Source organism: Pezoporus occidentalis, unplaced genomic scaffold (genome assembly GCF_034315485.1).
Source record: "Pezoporus occidentalis ecotype Australia unplaced genomic scaffold, CSIRO_AGI_Poc_V1 ctg37, whole genome shotgun sequence".
Taxonomy (NCBI): Eukaryota; Metazoa; Chordata; class Aves; order Psittaciformes; family Psittacidae; genus Pezoporus; species Pezoporus occidentalis.
In genome coordinates this window covers 3,976,840-3,996,992 of record NW_026915691.1, presented here as the reverse complement: position 1 = coordinate 3,996,992, position 20,153 = coordinate 3,976,840, and the positions used below count along the sequence as shown (strand labels likewise).

General features: G+C 59.3%; 2 protein-coding genes across 2 annotated transcripts; one reads left to right on the top strand and one right to left on the bottom strand.

Moving 5' to 3' along the window:
• Window positions 1-26: 26 nt before the first annotated feature.
• Window positions 27-14,190, bottom strand: LOC134170204 (tRNA (32-2'-O)-methyltransferase regulator THADA-like). Its single transcript, XM_062631423.1, has 31 exons — window positions 13,874-14,190; window positions 13,049-13,226; window positions 12,736-12,822; window positions 12,425-12,452; window positions 11,938-12,086; window positions 11,624-11,746; window positions 11,274-11,394; window positions 10,899-11,050; window positions 10,686-10,770; window positions 10,255-10,391; window positions 9,643-9,840; window positions 8,570-9,254; window positions 8,340-8,492; window positions 8,153-8,262; window positions 7,855-8,015; window positions 7,462-7,628; window positions 7,059-7,244; window positions 6,374-6,522; window positions 5,634-5,777; window positions 5,284-5,388; window positions 4,895-5,095; window positions 4,352-4,502; window positions 4,008-4,242; window positions 3,626-3,865; window positions 3,266-3,491; window positions 2,940-3,146; window positions 2,506-2,744; window positions 1,803-1,985; window positions 1,075-1,341; window positions 773-978; window positions 27-673 (listed from the first exon to the last, which is right to left on the bottom strand). Exons 1-31 carry the CDS (start codon window positions 13,993-13,995, stop codon window positions 402-404), a joined length of 5,667 nt encoding a protein of 1,888 aa, XP_062487407.1. The 5' UTR covers window positions 13,996-14,190; the 3' UTR covers window positions 27-401.
• Window positions 14,191-17,730: 3,540 nt separating this feature from the next.
• On the top strand, window positions 17,731-19,606 carry GSC2 (goosecoid homeobox 2). The gene is made up of 3 exons (XM_062631427.1): window positions 17,731-18,075; window positions 18,556-18,803; window positions 19,330-19,606. Exons 1-3 carry the CDS (start codon window positions 17,766-17,768, stop codon window positions 19,432-19,434), a joined length of 663 nt encoding a protein of 220 aa, XP_062487411.1. The 5' UTR covers window positions 17,731-17,765; the 3' UTR covers window positions 19,435-19,606.
• The last annotated feature ends 547 nt before the right edge of the window (window positions 19,607-20,153 follow it).

The window sequence follows — 20,153 nt, the reverse complement described above, 5'->3', positions numbered from 1 at the left end:
GGGAAACCACAAGGCTTCAATGGGGATGATGCTCTTGGCCTCTTTATTTGGGATAAAAGCCCAGGTTGACCATGAGCTAAAAAAACACGTGCTGGGAGTTGAGCAGCACAAGATGGGGCAAAGCTCCAGGGAGCATGTCCCCTCCTCCCAGCCAGACCTGAGGGCAGGAATGCCGCAAGCAAGAGCATAGGCACAGGCCAAGGCGACGCTGCACTGGTGTCCTTGGGGTGGAGAGTTAGAAAACACTGGGAACAAAGTGAGTGTGTCCCGCACAGGGAGTGGGGGTCCCCTGAGTTACACCACCGAACCTGCAGTCCTGGCTGGTGGCCATAGACAGCATCCAGCAAATGGAGGGACGCGGCTGCGGGGCTCAGTGTGATGCTGCTCTGTGCCTGGAGCTGTCAGGCAGCCCCAGATGGTGGTCCCGGCTCCCCCAGCGCATTGCCCTGGCAGGGCACAGGGGCCAGCCCGTGCTGCGCCAGCAGCCCCTGCACCAGCTCCAGCTCCTGCTCCAGCTCCTGGGTGCCACAGCCCAGCCCTGGCACGGTGGCAGCATCTTCCCCCAGCACCTGCAGCGCCTGTGCCGCCAGCCGGGCCCTCACCAGCAGCACGGCCATGGCTGCGTGCAGCTTGGCACAGCCCAGCGCCTTCATCCCACAGCGGGCAGCAGCTTCTGCGGAGAGAGCAGGCAAAGGAGCTATGAGCATGGCAGAGCTGGCCTGGGGACAAGGACACCAGCTTGCCTGTCCCAAGGCTGCACGCTGTGCCGTACCTTGGCTCCAGTGCTGCTTGCAGTACTGCAGGTCGTGCAGGACACCGGGGCCTGTGGCTGTCAACCAGTGCAGAGCCGAGGCACGGACTGCAATGCTGGTGGATGCCTTCTCCAGGAGCTGCAGCAGGATGGGGAGCAGCTGCCACGCCAGGACAGCCGGCTCCGCAAAAACATTGGGTTCATCCTCTTTGTACAGGCTGATGGCTCTAGGGGAGAAAGATGAGGTACAAGTGAAGCCAAAGGCCAGCCCCATGGTACCCTGTGCTCCCCTGTACCTCCTGCCCACAGGTCTGGCAACTCACTTGTTGGCCTCCAGCTCCTTCACAATGCCCCTGAGATCTAGGACAGGGAGGTGCTGCAGCAGCATGTCAAAGGTTTCAGGGTGCTCCCCAAACTCTGCCAGGAGGAGCCGCAGGAGGCCCTGCAGCCCCACGTTGTCCTGAACAAAGACGCAGCTGTCGTGGAGCGGCTCCCCGGGGTCCTGCTGCAGGAGGCTGGCGAAACCCGCGGCCTCGTGCCGGACCTCCCGCTCCTCGTCTTGCAGAAGGTGAATGCCCACATTTATCAGCCTGGGGAGAGGGAAGGGAAAGGAAGGTCACTGCACTCCTCAGAGCACCCCCAGCCTGCCTGGAGGGGAGGGAAGGATGAGACCTCCTAGGGGAATGCTTCCCTGAGGGCCTTTTCTCCCGGGTTGTGAAAGGCAGAGCCACCACCCAAGCGCTGGCAGCTGGGGAGGGCAGGGACTGCAACAGGGACTGTGGGACCCAGCAGTGCAATTTGCTGCACAGAAAGGACTGGTTGCTTCTATTAAAATGCCACCCACAAACGTTTTGTAGGCTTGGGTGCTGCTGATTTTTGAATGAGTGGGGTTTTCTTTAAATCCCCTGAGTTTTTTGTAGGGGACATCCTTCACAGTCAGCTAACCCACAGCACCCTGGGGCTGGGGCTCCAAGAGCAGTGCTATTGGGAATGCGTTGCAGCCACGGGCAGTGGGGATGTATGCGGCCAGGGGATGTGCTCAGTGACCTACCGCAGAGCCACGGGGACAAGCACAGGACAGGCAGCACGCAGGGACCGCCGCACCACGGCAGCACCTGCTGTCTGCAGCGAGCGGGCAGCCGCCAGCCGCAGCTCCTCGCACGCAGCGGAGCGGCTGCACTCCTCCAGCGCCGCGCACCATCGCTGGACCAGTGCGCCGTCCTCATCCCCAAACCTGCCAGGGAAGCACGGGGAACTCAGAACACCTTGAGCTCCATCCAGTGGATGGCAGCTACCGCCTGCCCTGAGACTGCAGGACCCAGATGCAAAGATGTGATTCGTAAATCATAGAATCAACTCATTTGGAAAAAGACCTTTAAGTTCATCAAGTCCAGCCACTACCCCAGGACTGCCAAGACCACCACTAAACCCGGTCACTAAGGGCCTCATGTACGTGCTGTCTGAACACTTCCAGGGATGGTGATTTCACCATTGCCCTGGGCAGCCTGTTTCAATACCTGACCACCCTCTCAGTGAAGATTTTTTTCCTAATATCCAATCTAAACCTCCCCTGGTGCAGCTTGAGGCCATTACCTCTTGTCCTGTCACTTGTTACTTGGGAGAAGAGACCGACCCCCACCTCACTACAACCTCCTTTCAGGTAGATGAGAAGTCACAGCTCTGTTTCCAGCAAGGACTAAGGAGAAGTCTCCTGGAAGGGTCAGGCTGAAGCCTTGGCAGCAGCAGGGACCTACCGGTGGGTGAGCAGCAGGCTGGCAGCACACAGCGCCTGGAAGAGGAGATCGGGACCAGGACACTCAGTTTCCACCATGTGCAGCAGCATCTCCAGGCATGCTGCCGAGGAGCCCTGGAGCTTACGGGAAGCTTCCTGGGACCACGAGGAGGGGTCTCTGTAAAGATGCAGCAAAGCCTCAAGGTACAATCTCAGGAACTCTCTGTCCCTTCTCTCTCGCAGCACCGACCGCAAGCTCTCCTAGTTGACAGTGGGAAAGAAGGTACATGGTTAGTGGCCCTGACACAACACGGTGGCAACCTCAGCACAACCAGGCAAGTGCCTGCACCCTCAGCCCAGGGAGCACTGTGCTTCTCAGAGAGCACCCAGGGTCCCATCTGCGCAGTGCAATGGGGACCTTCTGCTTTACTTAGTGACTTTTGAGCCTTGCCATACCAGCAATGTTAGCCCGAGAGCCTTCTTCAGCTCCTCACACGTTCCTTCCTTCCTGGCGATAGCCCAGCTCAGGATGGCAAGCTGGACATCAGGATTTGACTGCTGGACAAGTGAGCAGACAGCACCAATCCTCTTGCTATCCGCCAGCCGCACTGCCTCACTGCACATGAAGCGGGCCATCGTTTGGTGGAGTACGGCCAGGCCCACCTGGAAGCAAACCAAGATTCCCCTTCCAACGCTCAGCCTCAAGTGATGGGACCCATGTCCCACCCCAGGCTCACTGCCAGGAAGGCCATGGCCATGCTTGTCCTGGCAGGCAGTGATACCTGCAGCTCGACACATCCTGGCTTGCCTCCTGGGGGGAGGCTGCCCAGCTCGGTGCTGATGGCATCATGGATGCTCTGGGCCAAGCTAGGGCTGAAGGATGCGGGCAGAAGGGTGAGGACCCGGAGGAAGGCATCACGGATGAGCGGGCAGCGCTGGGCAGGGGTGAGCAGCCAAACACGTGCCTCCAGCTGCAGAGCCACAGGGTGCAGCGTCTCAGCCGACAGCCTGTGGGGAGACACACTGCTCACCACACTGCTCACCACGCTGCTCATCACTGTTCAGCACAGGGCGCTCTGTGGCCAAAAGCTGCGTCTTGGTGCAGAGTGACATGGGCAGGGGCATGGCACAGGAACACTCACCCACTGGTGCCCGCAGTGGGCGCCAGCAGTGCCTGCATCTGCAGCAGGCGCCCATGGACAGCATTGTGCGAGCGGACCTGTCTGGGTGTTGTGGGCAGCTGCTGGGCCAGCTGCAGGAGGAACCCAGGGCGCCGGGGCAGTGGGATGACGGGCACCAGTGCCTTGGCAGCCATCGCTCGCACAGCATAGATGGGGCTCCCTGCCAGCCCCAGCAGCGGCTCCAGGAAGCGAGCAGAGGGGCTGTAAAGCAAAAAGGACACCACACGGTGATGCTCTGGCTGGAGCAAAACCCCCAGAAGACCAGAGCCATCCCCAGCACCACGAGACCACATCCCATCGTGGGAGCCCTTGGATGGGGCAGAGCATCCCCACTGCCCCTTACCTGCTGGGGCCATCAGCACCAGGCTGCAGCTGGGCCAGGAAGGTGAGGATCGCATGGAGTGCAGGGCGCAGGCAGGGCCCCGCTGGCATGGGCCCTTCGGCTGCCTCCAGCTCTCCCAGCAGCACAGCCCCCAGCTGCGGGTGCTGCCCCAGGAATGCCTGCAGGCTCAGCCCCTCCATCGGGCAGCTCTCCCCACGGCTCCGCTGCTGGCCCAGCAGCCGGGATGTGAGGGCGCCTGCACAGAGCATAAATCAGCATCAGGTCCCATCCATTCCCTGCCCGATGCCCCACACTTTGCCCCAGCCAGGTTGGAACCCCACGTGCTCTCTCCCCTCGGTACTCACTGAAGAGCTGGATAGCTGCATTCCTCATGGCCCAGCAGGGCGAGCCAAGGCCCCGCAGTGACAGGGCCACCATCGGCGTGGTGTGCCACAGCAGCGCGCTGCCCAGCCCCGTGCCATGGACCAGCGTCTGCAGCACATGGAGGGCACACACCTGGGGAGAGCGTGAGGGGCTCAGCAGCACTGCACGGGGAGGGGGCTTGTGCTTCTGTGCAAAGGGAAGGTCAGGGAAGAGAGGGTGGGACCAAGGGGCCATCAGCTCTTGGGCTGCTGTGGTCTCTGCACTAGCGCAGTCTCACAGACTCACAGAATGGTTTGGGTTGGAAGGCACCTTGAAGCTCATCCAGTTCCAACTCCCTGCCACGGGCAGGGACACCTTCCACTGGAGCAGGTTGCTCCAAGCCCCGTCCGACCTAGCCTTGAGCACTGCCGGGGATGTGGTTGGGCTGGGGTACCCAGCACAACCCCCTTTACAGGACCTGGCACAGGGCACCCTGTCCTCAAACAGGCTATAGCAGCCAGGAGGTCAGTGCCCACCGCTCTCACCTGGGGGAGGTCGAGGGTCTGGTCCCAGTCCTGCGGCAGGGCTGTGCTGGCCAAGGCCAGCAGTGTCTGGACACAGTGGGTCAGCAGCGGCCGTGCCTGCGCCGGGGCCTCCCCGCTGACGATGCAGAGGAAGAGCACGGGGAAGCCGGCGGCACGGCGTGTGATTGAGCTGCTCCTGGGTCCGCTCAGTGCTTCTAAGCCCTGAGGAGCAAAACCCATCCAAAATACGGCTGGAAACCTGCTGGCCAGAGCCTGCAGCTGCTCTGCAGGGGAGGGCATCGGCTGCACCAACCTTGCACTGCAGCAGCCCCAGTGTGGGGGAACACAGGGACACAGCCCTGAGGTTCCCCAGGGCACAGGGGGAATATGGGGCAGAATGAGCATGGTACCTGCTCCAGCATGGTCTGCGGGATGGCCTGCAGCTCCACATCTGGGTGGTTCAGCAGAGCGGCACAGAATTTGATGAAGCCGGTGCTGCAGCCCTCCACTGCTCCCTAGGGCAGAGAAGTGTCAGGCGCCCCCAGTCCCCAGAAACCTCTTTGCAAAGGGGCAGAAGCAAGCAGGAAGACATGATAGTGTGGGGACATGATGGGATTTGACACTGGGATGCCAGATGGGGCTTCCAACTGTGCCCCATGTCCTGCCCCAGATCAGACCCTGCCTCACCCTCCCTGCACACCAGTAAGAAGCCCCAGCTACTGGCCCGGGGCAGGGCAGCAGGGGTAGGACACGCTCTTACCCAGTGCCGACACCGCAGCAGGATTTCCCGGAACACCCTTGCGGCCATCTGCAGGGTGGGCAGTGAAAGCAGGGGCCCCGATCCAGCCGGCAGCCCTGGGGCCAGCAGCAGCTCGGCCAGGCCCCCCAGGAGCAGCCCTATCTCCTGGGAAGAAGCAGAAGTTCACCAGGACTGGCAGCAGGGCTGCCCCATTCCTGCCCTGCCCCACCACTGCTGCCTCGGGGAAGCACAGCAGATGCTGCCACCACTCCCAGCATGGGCGCTCTCTGTTGCCGGTGCTACCGACATGGCCATGAGCATGCACAAGCTCCACAGCATGGCAGCGTCCCAGCCAGCTGCAAGGTGTGAGTAGCAGAGATGGCCTTTTTCCAGGCATCTGGTGAGGCTGTGGAGGAGATGCTGTGATGGGCGGCTGTCAGAAGGGAGCTGTGATGGGTGGCTGCAAGGCTGCAAGCTGGGAAGACTGGCTCTGCCACAGCTGGGGTCTGTCAGTGCCTGGGAACCAGCTGGGTTCATAGGGGCAGGCAGGGAGGTGGTTGCTTTCAGTGGTCACATCCTCCCTGGCAGGGGTGAGGATGGGTCTGGCAGCTCCAAGGTAAGGGCAGAGATTCACCCTTTTGTCTCCCCAGGGAGGGTGAATGCCCCAAGGGGAGCTGAAGAACCGGCAGGTGGGGTGGGCTGGGTGGTGGGTGCTGTGCCGGGCTGCTCCTCTTTCCAGTGCTATGGGGAGGGGTGCTTACCTTCACTGATACCCAGCAGCAGGTCAGGATCAGGCTGTGTTCCTCTGACAGCAAGACTGAGTCCTCCTCTTCTTCCTGTACCCTGCCTTTGCCCAGCATGATGAGGGAGCCGATGGCGTTCCCCATGTCTGCAAACGATGGGGCAGCAGCTGTGAAAGGGAGAAGCCTGGTATGAATGGGGCAGAGCCTGTGGGGCATGTGGGGTAGAGGGATGTTGTTGGGGGTTTGGGGGACCCGCTGTCCCATTTGGAGTGACATAAATGGCAGTGGCCCCTGTCTTGCAATGTATGCAGGTATGCTTTGCCCTGCTGCTCTTCCTGAGCCATTGCTGTAAGTGCTCCATCAGCCCCTGCTTTCCCAGCTACTTCAACCTGGCAAGTGCCTTGATGCTCCTAGAATGTTCTAGCCTTTACTTCTGCTGCTGTTCTCACATGCAGTTGAGAAAGGGACTCGGACCCAGGCACCAGTCACTCTGCTCCTGCAATTTCCAGAGCATTCTGCAGCACCCTTGCCCCAGGTGTCCTGCTTTGGACCTCGCTCCTGGGCCAACCTCTGCCTGGCCCCACTGCTGCCCCTGCTACAGGCAGCGAGCCCAGAGTGCATTCCCCAAGCCTGGAGAGCTGCTGGGTCAAGGATGGCTGCGTCAATGGCTCCCGGGGCTGGTTCCCCCTGGGGACACGCTCACCTTGCTCATCAGCACCAGGGCCTTGCTGGCTCTGCAGAGCTCCCAGGAGGAAGGAGGTGATGTCCCGCGCCGTGGTCACGAGGCGGGTGAGCAGCTCCTGCCAGCTCTGCGCCAGCTCCGCTGCCCGCATGGAGGCAGCCACCTCCGGCACGTGGAGCAGGCACCTCCGCAGGGCTGCGATGACTCCTGCACAAACACCAGCTCTGGTCACAGCTCCCCTGCCCAGCCTGAGGCCGGAATGGCTCCAGGGCAGGGAGTGAGCAGGGCCCCTGGGGAAGGGGCACACTGGGCAGGTGGTGCAGCAATGCAGGGAAACTGAGGCAAGGACAAGGCATCAGCACTGAGTCCTGCCTGCTCCAGACTCCCAGAGCAAGAGCTGCTGCAGGAACCGCTGGGGCCGTACCGTGCATCGGCGTGGTGGCTGCTGCCTGCAGCAGGTCCTGGCGCGCCGCAGTGTACTGGGCTTGCAGCATGTGCAGAAGGTGCTGAGCAAAGCACAGGCCTCGGTTGGGCAGAGTCAGGGGTGCTTCAGCCTCCAGGGCCAGGCTCTTCATGATGCCGCTGTCTGACCTGGGGGAAGAGGCAGATGCTGCTGTGAGGACAAGGGAGTTTTCTGTCAGTCTTATGCTATGCAGCTCCTGCACTCTGGTCCAGCTCCCCAGTGCAAAGCTATTTCAGACCCAAGCCATTGCTGCCCTGAGCTATAAACGCAGATCCTGGTGAGACACCGGTGCTGCGGACACACTCTCGGGGGCTGCAGTGCCACTGTGGGGAGGGGAAGGCTGTGAGCTCTTACTTCTGCAGGATGGTCTTCATCAGCACAGCTCCGGCTTCAGCTTCCTGCACTCTGGGGCTGCCTAGGGTGTCCTGGGCCAGCTGGAAGAGAGCCAGGGCGATGGGCTCGGGGAACACAGGGGGAAAGTAGCGCACGAGCAGCTCGGAGGCCAAGTCTCTGATCTGTCGAGACAGGAGTTGGGATTGGGAAGAAGGAAAGCAGCCAGAATGGGGCAGGAGGGAAGCATGGTGGCCTTCCCCTCCAAGCCTGCTCGGCGCTGAGGCATCTTTATGATCTCGCCTCGTCTTTACAGGCTCACCTCATTAGTGCTGTCCTGCAAGCAGCTCAGCAGTGCCAACAAATTGGGCTGGGAGAAGAAGTCCCAGCAGCTGCTCTGCCTGGCGTAGCTCAGCAGTGTGGCCATGGTCCCTGCGGTGGGGACAAGGGGTGGTGTGACAGAGTTGGTGGGGAGCACCCCACAGCTGAGAGGTGATGCTCATACTCACGTGGGGGCTGGCCTTTCCTCTTGTCGGGGCTCCATGTGTCTGTGCAGGTCTCCAACACAGCGGACAGGAGCAGCAGACCTGTCTTCTTCCTTTGGAAGTTGGAGCCTGGGCTGAGCGAGGCGATGCTGAGCTGCAGCAGCCACTCCACAAAGCCTGCGGGCAGAGAGCATGGCAGCGAGTGAAGTGCATCCCGCAGGGCTCTGACGGAGGCTGCGGGGCGGCCGCCTCACCTACTGCCTGTGCAAGCTGCCCCTCTCCCTCGCTGGGGTCGGGGTCTCGGGGCTCCTTCCCCCGCAGCTGGGCCAGGGAGCTGTCCCGCAGCCGCACCAGCGCCTTCCTCACCGCCGCCTGCAGCAGCTGCCGGAACGAGGAGGAGTCGCAGTTGAGGTTGAGGGGCAGGAACTGCCGCAGCAGCCGCACCTCGGTGCCCGACAGGGGCTGGTTGGTGCTGGGGCTGCAGCAGAGCAGCCCCATTGCCGCCAGCCGCACGCCCTCCTCGCGGGCCCCCAGGCAGCGGCAGAGCCGCTCCAGCGCCTCGCCGTGCAGCGGCAGAGCCCCCGCCACGCTCTTCTGTGCCTTCAGCAGTGAGACCCAAGCCCGGAGCGACGCCGTGTCCTGGCCACTGAACCGGGCGGCCAGAGGTGCCTGGGCGGCCGGGAGCTGCCGCAGGGTCCAGGCGAGCAGGTAGTTGGCGGCGTTGCTCTGCAGGATGGGCAGGGGGGAGCAGAGCGCCTGGGAGAGCAGCGGCAGCCAGCACAGCGCCCACCGCTCCGCCACAGCCTCCGCAGAGCCCCGCTGCTCCGCGCACTGCTGCCGCACCAGGGCCCTGTAGACCTCGGCGGCTGCAGGACACAAGTGGTTGGTGGAGAGGCAGCTCAGGAGGTGCTGCGGCAGGTCCCGGTAGGTGTCCAGCACCTGCGAGAAAGGCAGACAGCCCTCAGCAGCCTGTCAGGATGAAGGCTACATGGGGTGGGGGGATGGACGGACGGATGACACAGATCTGGGTACAGACCACACTGTGGTCGCCCATGGCACTGAGCATCTCTGGTATCCCAAGTGGCTTTTGGCCAGTTTTTGGTGGGCATCAACAGGCAAAGCTTCCCTCCCTGCTGGTGGTCCCCAGGGATGCATCGCTGTTGCTGCAGCTCACTACCCCACCAAGGATGCTGTCCCTTGGGAGATGCTATAAGGGCCTCTCTGGCTGGAAAGGCTGCCTGCCGGCATGGCTGAGCTGGGCAGGAGGTGACAGGCAGCAGACAGTGACAGCTGGGACAGAACCTCCCTGTCCCCCCACCTTTCCTACCTGCTGGCTGCCCACATAGGGGACGATGGCACAGAGGGGCACATATCTGGCTTTGATTTGCCATGGCATCGAGACCACCCTCTGCAGCATCTGTTGGTAGAGGGGTCTCTCCTGGTCCTGGAAGTGCTGGCACTCAAGGTGGTAGATCTCCAGGAGCAGTCGGAAGGAGCTGTGGATGAACTCGGACACCCCTTCCACCTGAGGGCAGGACAGTAGCAGGAGTGGTTAGGGTGGGCCCCCTCTCCTGTCTTGCTGTCAGGAAAGACCCTTTGCTTTCCTGTATCTGTGGACTTTCAGTACTGGCTGGCAACCGTGGGTTTAGGAGCTGGGATGTGGGGATGCCAGGCAGTGAGCCAGCAGATGTGGACAGACAGGGACTGCACTCGTGGGTGGGTGAAGCACTGAGACAGGGCCCTGCAGAGGTCATGTGTGACATGTCCCAGCCTCAGCACCATGGGTGCCTCTGCCCTGACAGAGGGCAGACACAGGGAAGGGGGTTGCAACAGGCTTTACGGAGCTGAAACAGGCAGGGGTGTGTTATGGGCAGGGGAACAGGAGCGGAGCCGGGTCAAGGAAGGGCTGTGTCTGGCTGCTGCAGCACCCTGGCCTTACCGGGGTCTCAGCATTGTCCCACACCAGCTGGAGGAGCTGCTGGAGGAGCTCGGTGTCCTGGGCCAAGATGCGGGTCCTCTTCAGGGACCAGAGAGCAGGCAGAGTATCCCGCAGGCGCTGCAGCCACAGGGCACAGGCTGCAAAAGAACAGAGCTCCACTGCAACCCTCACCCTGAGACCGCTCTGCAGCAGAGCTGGCACAGGCTGCTGGGCTTAAGGACCACATGTGCAAAGGGAAAGGTTTCCCTGTTAACTACACAAGAGCCCAAGAGCATCCATTGTGCTGGAGCAGAAATTAGCTTCCAAAACAGCTGCCAGGATCCATAAAGCATCTTCCCTGGGAGCAGATGAAGTGCCATGGGTGTTCCGTGCGGCGTTAGCACAGGGAACCTCTCAAACCTCCCCACCATGGGGAGGTCATCGCTTCCTACCTTGGAAGCAGTAGTAGTGGCAGTCCTTCTGCTCCTTGGTCAGGACACACATAGTGGGAAAGATCACATCCAGCAGCAGACAGGCCTGTGGGAGCACAGTGACTCAGGGAGCGGGCAGGGGCAGGCTTTCCAGGGGGAGAAAACCCCACCAGTGGCTGCAGCCCTCTCCAAGGGCTCTCTCAAGCCTTGGCTGCTGGGTTGGAGCTCTCCTACCTTGTGTGTGAAGCTCTCCAGCTGGCAGCTGAGGATGTCCACCTTGCAGCACGTCAGCAAACCTCTGGTGAGCACCAGCTTCTCGAGCCCATCTGGCTCCAGGACCGTGGGGGTCTCCACTGCCAGCTCCCCGAACTTCAGCTCCCCTGTGCCTGGTGGGAAAGGGCTGCATTGGATGGCAGAAAGACTGCAAACCCCAACACTGCTCTGAGTGCAGACTGCCCCAGCTCATCCCAGAGCGACCCAGAGAGCCAGACACAGCAGCAGAGTCCAGCCTGGACTGCTGGTGACTGGCACTGGTCTCTGTCCCCTCACACCCTGTCCATGACACCCCCATCCCGAGAGGCCATCCCTGGCTCGGGATGGAGCACGCACCTTGCTTGGGGAGCTGGAAGAGGCCCAGCACGGCACTGGCCCCATGCTCAGGCTGGGGAGCCATGTTCACCAGCATGCTCAGGGCTGTGCCCACCAGCAGCCTTGTGTCCTTGTTCAGGGCCTGGACTTGCAAGGGAGGCAAAGGCACAGCTCAAAACACCATTTAAACCATTTAACCACCCCCTCCACGCCCATAGGGGCAATTACACAGGGTCCCTCGGACACCCCAGACACTGGGGCTATCCCTGCAGCTTCCCTCAGGGAGGGAAATGGGGAAAGCACCCCGGAAGGATGGCACTGCTCTGCTCCTCGGGCCAGGCAGCACCATCCCTTCCCGGGGCCATACGCACCTTCCCCCACACCACCTCCAGCAGCATCCCCAAGAGGCTCTGCAGGGTCTCACTCTTCCCCTCTGCGCTCCACACCAGGGGGGCCACGTCCTTCGGCAGCGCCTGGAAGAGCTGGAGGCAGGCCTGGAGGAGCAGGAGGGCCGGGGCCCGCGGGATGGCTGTCAGTATCCCTCACCTCTGAAAGAGCTGTGATTCCCCAGGGATGGCCATTCAAAGAGGCTCTGTGCGTTACATCCCTCCCGCGCATCGCTGCCGGCGCCTGGCCGGTCCTTGCAGGGGCTGATCCTTCCCCTGCTGCCGGATTTGGCTCTCACCTTGATGACCAGGTAGCCCCACGTGGTGCTGGACGCAGGCTGGCTCTGCAGCACCCAGCGCAGGGTGGTGGCCAGGCGCTGCAGCAGCGGGGCCAGGTTCTGCTGCCAGTGCTGCCGGCCCAGGCTGCTCTCCTCCATGAACAGGCACACTGCAAGCGAGGGGACAGCATCAGCCCCTGCCGCTGCCCACAACCAGCCCTGCTCCCGGTTAAGCCAAGGACCATGCTGCCGGTAAGCAGGGTGAGGATGGGGCTGGGATGCAGGGGATGCTCTGGCTTTGTCTGGTTTCCAGTTGTCCCAGAGGGGGTGAGCAGAGCCATTGGGTGCTACTGGGGTCTCTGCAGGGATCCCACAGATCCGGCTGATCCCTGATCCCTGTCCCCTCTCCCACGAGCACAGAGGACCTGGTCTGGGTGGGCAGGGGTGTCCTGTGCATTGGTGGTGTGGGCTGGAAGAAACCTCTAGAGGGGAAGGAGTAGAGACTGACCTGACTGAAGGTCCCCAGGAGACAGCACCTGTGGGGGCAGAAGGACAGTTTGTCCCACATGAGAACATGCTGGGGCTCAGTGCCTTGGGCAGAAGGGTCCTGCCTGCACCTGAAGCTGTCCCAGGGGTGACCAAAGGGCTGGTGTGAGGAGCAGCCATGTGTCACCAGCTGCAAGCAACGTCAAACCCCCGCAGTGGTGGGAAGAGAAGCAAAGGACCCCGGGCAGCCCAAACCAGGAGGTCCCTGTCACACACGGGTTCCAGCCAAGCCCCTGCAAAGCCAGTGCCACCACAGAACTGGGGTTCTCTCACCTCTCCCTGCGGGGCCAGGCCAGACAGCAGCAAGCCCACCTCCTGGGCCAGCACGGCTTCCTTCCCCACTGCCAGCTGGGTCACGATCTGCCAAGAGACAGCCCGAGTCAGTGGGTCTGCCCAGACCCCATTAGCTACCCACTGCAGAGTGCAGCTTTCAGGAGAGCAGGGTGGTGGCACTGAGGCCCCTTTGCTGGTGAGGATGCACTCCATGAGAGCTGTGCCACTGCAAGCACAGCTGGGCGAGACCACCACTTGCACTTATGGCTAATAACTGCTCTGAAGCTGCAGCCCTGCCAGTTGCATTACGGACCTGTTCCAGTTTCTGGAAGGAGCTGGAGTTGCTGGTTGCCTCCATCTGGAAAGCCAGGACACAGCGGAGCAGAGGCCTTGCCTCTGCCTCACCCAGCGCCTGCAGACCCTCGCTCAGTGCCCGTGACTGCAGCAGAGCCTCCTCCAGGTGCTTGTCTCGGCATCTCTTGGCAGTACTCCTGAAACAGGATGAGGATGGGGTGAGGATACCTTGGGCTCAGTGGGGATTAGGGTGGTCATGCCCCATCTTAATGTGGATTGGGACAGGGGTGCCCCAGCTCAATGTGGATTGAGGTGGAGGTGCCATGGCCCGGTGGAGATGGGGGGGGGGGGAAGGAGGTGCCCCAGCATGATTTGGAGTAGGGGTGCCGCACCTTGACAGGGATTAGGGCTGGGGTGCCCCTGCTTGCAATGATCCTCTCTGCCAGTTGCACTCAGCATTGCATTGGGTCCGTTCTGGCGAATACAAGCCCGCGGTGGGGCGGTGGGGCGGGGGGTGTGGGATGGCAGAAAGACACAAAAAATCCTACGAACGGCTGCTCCGCTGCTGCAGAGCAGGCTGGGAAGGAACGGTGGCTCTGGCCGGGAACGGAGCCGAGCTTCCCTCCCTCCGTCCCAACCCGTGCCCAGGGGGATGCTCGGGGTACCCATGCCCGGGACATGCCGGTATTCGCGCCAGGGGGGGATGCTCGGGGTACCCGCGCTGGGGGATGCCGATACGCGTGCCCGGGGGGATGCTCGGGGGCTCCACGCCGCGGGACTCCCGATGGACCCGCACCCCTGGAGGGGATACCGGGGGTTCCTCGCCCGAGGTCCGTCCTCTTACCCGGCGAACTGCCGCAGGCATTGCAGGCAGGAGAGCACCGGCTGGGCGATAGCCAGCGCCCCGTAGAATTCAGCGCAGGCCTGCGCCTCCCGCTCGGCTCCCATGGCCGGGGACGGCACCATAGAGCTCGGCCGCGCTCCTGCCTGCTCAGCGGCCCCCCCTACCGCTGTCCCCCGGGCACGCGGGCGGGCTCCGGGGCTGCGGGAAGCTCCGGGCACCGCTGGGTGTCCTGGATGAAGGCAGAGGATGCAGGCGAGCCTCCCCGCCCGGCGGTTGCCTTCGTCAGGATGCTGGATCCACACTAAGAGCCAGTGAAGGGCCTCCTTCCTGCGGGATGGAATGGCCTTTGATTCACTAGAATGATCATCAAATCCAAATGGTTTTATTTGGGTTCTTTTTGCCAGTTGGCACAGGGTTGAGCTATTTTAACAGGCGCGATTTTGAGGTCCCCAAACTGTTCCATGATTCTGTAATTTCTGTGTCTTTCTTAAACCCCTGACTAATGCATCCCACTAAGCATCACCCAGCAGCTGCCACAAAAGTGCTTCTTGCTGGTTTTACCCTTGACAGATGTTTTTTCTCCTCTATTATTTCTTACAGTGGCACTGGGCAAGTGATGGTCATGGGCAGTTTGCATGAGGTGGCATCACAGGACAGCAAAGCTGGCACAAACCAGCATTTGAACTGTGTGACCAAGAGGACACTGAGATGTGGCTCCGTTGGGCAAGCGCTACGCATGGGCACAGAGAGGCCCCTGCCTGTATTTTTTGGCATCATTTACCAGCAGCATCCATCCCTGCTCTGCTTTAGAAATCAGCCTGGAAGCCCAAATCCAGCCAGGGGTCCAGATTTATCCTGATTGCTGCCAAAATCACCAGGGAAGCAGCACAGGGTTTACCCCAGGTAAGGCAGAGCAACACAGGATGATGGTCACGTCCCTCAGACCTGCTCCTCCATTCCCTGAGCACCACGGCCAACCCACATGGGGGATAAGGGATTGGGGAGAAGGGCTGCCAAACCAGAGCCCCCATGGGTGCCAGCAGCCAGGCAGGGGCAAGGCAGGGGAGGGTTCTCCTGTGTTTTAGGGTCTCCAAAGCTCCTGTTCCCATCCCATTGTGCTGCCTGCAGAAAGGGGGGCCGAGGGTGGGAGAAGGGGATTTTTTCTGGTTTCACCATAGGAAGGATTTTCAAACCCTATAAAATTCCCTTTTGACAAGTGAACGGCGAAAGCAGATTAACCTTTTTGCTAATCCTCTATAATGGCTTTAGAATCTCCTTAACCAATAAGAAAATGATAAGAGCCTGTTTCTTTTCTTTTTATCTATATCTATATTGTCCTCCCTTGTCTGCACGTTTTTTCTTTCTTGTTTTATTTTCCTTTCCTTTTCTAATATGAAATAGCCCAGCGATCCTATCTCCTGGAGGCTCAGTAAACAGACCATCAGAAATCCCTTTCCTTTATTCGTCTCTGGTAACAGGGTGCAGAGAAGTGGCAGCCGATTGGGATTTGATTACCAGCAGCTATCAAAAGTCTCTTTGTAAGATCTGGGTCCTAAATCCCATAATTCTTTGATAAAAGAAGTATTACCAGTCCATTTTCTGAAGTGAAAGGTACGGGAGGAATGAAAGAAAGCAATCAGCAGAGATCCTAATAGGCTAAGTGTGTGTGTGGTGGGAAGCAGGGATGGGCAGAGGAGGCCAGGTGAAAGTGTCCTTTGTTAAGGATGGGGAAGGAAAATTAATCTGCTTTGGGTGTATGATTATTACAGCCAAGAGCAGAAAGGGTCTGATCCTGCATCGGGTCACGATATGTCCCAGCTCACCTGCCTACAGTCCCTCTGGAGCAGCACAGTGTGGGGAGCAGAACCTGGCCCCACATCCATTCCCATGTCAGTGCTTGGGTACGTGCTTAAAAGCTGGGAGCAAATTGCAATGATCCCTGGCATTAGTGGATCCCCAATACCTCTCTGGAGCACTGACACCTTGGCAGGGCAGCAGTGAACATGTCCAGACCTGATGGCTACAAAGGTATTCTCCTGTCAAACCTGTAGAAAACATGTGAAGGTTCACAGAGCATGGTTATAACTTCTGTTATGCCACTGGAAGAGCTGAAAAAGAGAGGCAGATAAAGGGACTGAAGAAACAATAGTGGTTTGGTTTTAAGTGAGATTTAACAGAGATTTGAGCGTCACAGGTAGGGTGGCTATGGGACATCCCTTCCCAGCACTGGGAGACCAGCAGGCAGAGGAAGGGCAGGCAGAAAGCAGAGCCCAGGAGCAAAGAATGGGGACTGAGAGGGGGCTCTCCTGGAGACTGGCTCTCGTTTTTGAGCAGTGCTGGAGCAGTTGCTGGGCTATTCAGTGTGAAGTCACGAGGTGCCACGAGGACCTTTGATGTGCAGTGGTTTCACAGCACTCACTTGTGTGTCTCCCTGCTGTACTGGGAGTGGGACTGGTATCTTCTTTCCCCTGCAAAGAAACACCACAAGGGAAAGCGTTCCTGAAGCCTTGCTTAAACCACACTGAAGGCAAGAGAAGTTGGGTTTAAATTTCCCAAGCAACCCGAGCTTGACCACATCTTCTCTCTTTTAACTGGGGCTGCTCATTTCAGTTACAAACCCAAGATGGAAGGTGTCCTCTGTCCTCCTGTGGATCGCATCTGCCTGGCCTTGCTGTTTGCCCTCAGGCTGGTTGGTGCCAGGTGTCCCTTCCTGTCCCAAGCCACCTCTCTCGGCCATGGTCTCACCCCAGTTTCTCTTGCTGGGCAGAAGAAGCTGGGAATTGAACTGATGAAGCTTTGGGGAAGCCTGGCTGCTCCAGGCAGCATGTCCAGGCTGCTCTGGGCTCGCTGAAGCATCCATCAGCTGTGGCACCCTGCCTGGGCTGCTGTGGGACCTCCCTGCCTGCCTGCACATGAAGGCAGTGGGCAGCAATCATTCTCCAGCATTCCAAATGCCAAGCAGGGCTGAAGCTCAGCTGTACAGAGGTGGCTCCATGCCACTAAGCTGTGCCACAGAGCTGCCGCAAGCTGTCAGTAATCTAATTTATTAAGGGCTTTGAATCCTTACAAAGATTATGCTGGATACATGCAAAGCATCTGCATTATCACTGTGATTAGGGCAGCAGAGGTGGAGGAAAGGGGAAGGAGGGAAAATACAATTTCTCCAGTTTCAGCAGAAAATAAATCAACTTTTGCAGAGAGTTCTGGCACAGCCAAAGGCTGTGCTGTCATTAAAAATGATTTTTTATTAAGCTGAACTCTCTCCTCTCTCATATTGTGTGATATGACAGCTCTCTTTTGATGGGAAAGCTTTCATTTGCCCAGAGAAAGGGATAATTTGCTTCTTTTAAGGAGTTAATCCTCTGGTCCATTTCTGAGCTGGGAACAGCTATCCTCCCCCTTCCTTGGATCGGAGGCTGCAGCACAATGGAGATCATAACCACCTCAAATCTACACCCGAGATGGAGAAATCAGATTTCCTTTTCCAGTCATTTTTGTGGGATTAGCTAAATCTTAGATCCACACTAACCCTTCACAAAGCTGCCAAGATTAGTTAGAATTTATTTTATTCACAGGGGGGTTTATGGTTTTCTTTCCAAAGGGATTATATCTCTCTCTATATATATAAATTTAGGGTGGCTTCAGTCATAAAGCAGCTGGGATAGAAGGAGAAAAAGTGTGTGTCTGTATAAAATAAAATCTCAGCTGTGAGAGTGACAGACACTTGAAATGCCAAGACAAAGCAGCGATTCCGGATGTCTTTGCCACTCCATTTCAAAAGCTATGTAAGCTGTGTTTTGGCTTGTGAGACCCCACTGTGGAGTCAGAACACAGAGGGCAAATCCCTTCAACCTGAGCTCTCCATTCCTGTGGCCACTGCTGCTGGCAGAAGATGTCTTCAGAGCCAGGGTCAGATGCCAGCACCGACAAGAGAGGCATAAAGAAGCCGTGTTCATTCAGCATCGAGGACATCCTCTCCAGCCCAGCAGAGAAGAGGCCCCAGGTCCTGGTCCCGCTGTGCCTCCGGAGCATCTTGGACTGCACACCCAGGGGTCTGTGTGAGCTGGAGACCATCCCGGCCAGCTCCCTGCAGGAGGAGGAGGAGGAAGAAGAAGAGGAAGAGCTGGAAGGAGCAGGCTGCAGCTGCTGCTGCTGTTCTCACACGAGCACCCGTTCCCTGCAGGACTCCCCAAGCTGGCTGGGTGAGTGTTTGGGTTCTATTCACGGCATTGGGCTTGTGGAGGGACTGGTGCCAGAACCATGTGCAGGGGAAAACCTGGGCATTGAGTCACAATACAGCATTTGACCTGCCACCACAGTGGTCTCAGATCCCAGTTCCAGGAGCTGAGCTCCAAAGAGCAGGCACTTTTACCTGCAATGCTACCAAGGCTTGAAAGGCAGCAGGTTCTATTACTTGATATTACTGGTTTAGTGTAAAACATTTGAGACATGATGCTTCTAGGGGTGGAAGTTCTCTGTGAAGTGCGGGGCTCCATGGTTGTGCTGCCTAAAAGTGATGCCCTAAGCCCTTCTCTCGCTTGCATGGTGATCACACAGCTTGTCACCCATGCTGGCTGCCTCCTTCCAAACAAGATGTGTGGATGAACTGCCTGAACTGCCTTGAGGAAGATGTGTTTCAGCCCCCCACACCTAACGGTGCTGCGGTACATCTCCCCTTGCAGACACCCGGTTCCCCTGGCCCATGCAGCTCTTCCACTCAGCAGCCAGGGTCTGTAAGAGTCCCCAGGGGAACCCAGCCGAGCTGCAGAGTTGCCACCAGATCCAGCGCCGGACGCGCCGGCACCGCACCATATTCACCGAGGAGCAGCTGCAGGCTCTGGAGACGCTGTTCCATCAGAACCAGTACCCGGACGTCATCACCCGCGAGCACCTCGCAAACCGCATTCACCTGAAGGAGGAGAGGGTAGAGGTGAGATCCTGCCTCCCGGCAGGGTGCTGTTTGCCCCCAAGAACACAGACCAGGGGATGCAGACCCAGGGCCTCAGTTTAAAAACCATTGTTGGGTATTCGACAGAACACTGTTTAGGTCTGGCAAATAACAGAGTAATAGGAAACAGATCTGCTGGGCTGGTTTGTTCAGGTATCTGGCCCCACAAACTTACACCCTCTCTCTCTCCTAGAATCACCTGTATAAACACACAGAGGCCCGATTCAGCTCATCCCCTCACTGAAGTGTTTATTCCTTATTTACGTGATCTGTGTGACTTCTGAATTTGCCGGGGGGGGGGGGGGTCACAGTTCTCTTGTCCCCCTTACATGTACTGAGCAAGATCGCGGGGGAGAGGCTCACTACATTCTGTACCATACCCTTATACTGGGAGGTGTATTACAGTACGCTAAAGCTTATGCTGTACAGTCCAAGGGTGTAAGCTGCTGTCTCCCTTCCAAGCAACACATGGGATATGAAATTTCTTTTCTTGCTTTACGCTTTACAGGTGTGGTTTAAAAACCGTCGGGCCAAGTGGCGGCATCAGAAGAGGGCGTCCGCCTCGGCACTGATCCTTCAAGGCACCAGGAAGTCCCCCGAGGAGAGCTGTTAGCGGTCACAGGCTGCATCTCAGCAGCTGCACGCCCAGCGCACCCATTTCCCATAGCTGACAGGTTCTGTAGGGGGTGACCCGAGGGGGGACTAATGAGGCAAAAGGGAATCTGTGAATCCCAGAGGATGAGGGCAGCTGAAAGCAGACACGGCACATTCACATCCAAGTTTCTCTCCCAGACCTAGCTCATGTGGCACGTAACTCGCCAGCCATGACCCTCAGATGCCAAGGCCCGTGCAGGGGACAGAGCGATGCCAGTGTTCAGTGTGTGTGCTTCAAGAGGAGGGGAGACTCCTCTCCCCGTCTTGCTCCGTGCGGGCAGTATTTGTGCTTGTTTCACTGCTGTACACGTGCAACACACGAATGAATGTTTCCTACTTCCAGCACCACCATGGCACCTGCAGTTGCTTTTGGGGCTGACCCTTAACAACGACACCGGGCCCTCCCCATGCAGGAGGGGACCCCGCGCTGCGGTGCGAGGGGCTGGCACAGCGAGCGCCCTGCTCTCCCCGCACCGCTCTCCCTGGGCGCGTCCCGGGCAGGGCCAAGCACAACGGCGGCAGCGAGGCAAGCGAACGCCCCCGTCCCGCCGCTCCGTACGCGCTGGGCCGTGCCTCGCCCACCGCCGCGGGCCGGCCTCCCGCGGCCCCAACCGCCCAAGCGGCGGTGCGCGCTCCCCGGTGCGCTGAGGGGGCCCGTGGGGGGCTGTGGGCAGAGGG

Coding starts and splice junctions, on each gene's coding strand:
- LOC134170204 (XM_062631423.1), bottom strand. CDS start 13,995: ATGGTGCCGTCCCCGGCCATGGGAGCCGAGCGGGAGGCGCAGGCCTGC. Junction 12,823..13,048: donor CCTTCCAGAAACTGGAACAG/GTCCGTAATGCA, acceptor GTCTCTTGGCAG/ATCGTGACCCAGCTGGCAGT. Junction 6,523..7,058: donor CCCTGGTGCTGATGAGCAAG/GTGAGCGTGTCC, acceptor TCCCTTTCACAG/CTGCTGCCCCATCGTTTGCA.
- GSC2 (XM_062631427.1), top strand. CDS start 17,766: ATGTCTTCAGAGCCAGGGTCAGATGCCAGCACCGACAAGAGAGGCATA. Junction 18,076..18,555: donor GGACTCCCCAAGCTGGCTGG/GTGAGTGTTTGG, acceptor CTCCCCTTGCAG/ACACCCGGTTCCCCTGGCCC. Junction 18,804..19,329: donor TGAAGGAGGAGAGGGTAGAG/GTGAGATCCTGC, acceptor TACGCTTTACAG/GTGTGGTTTAAAAACCGTCG.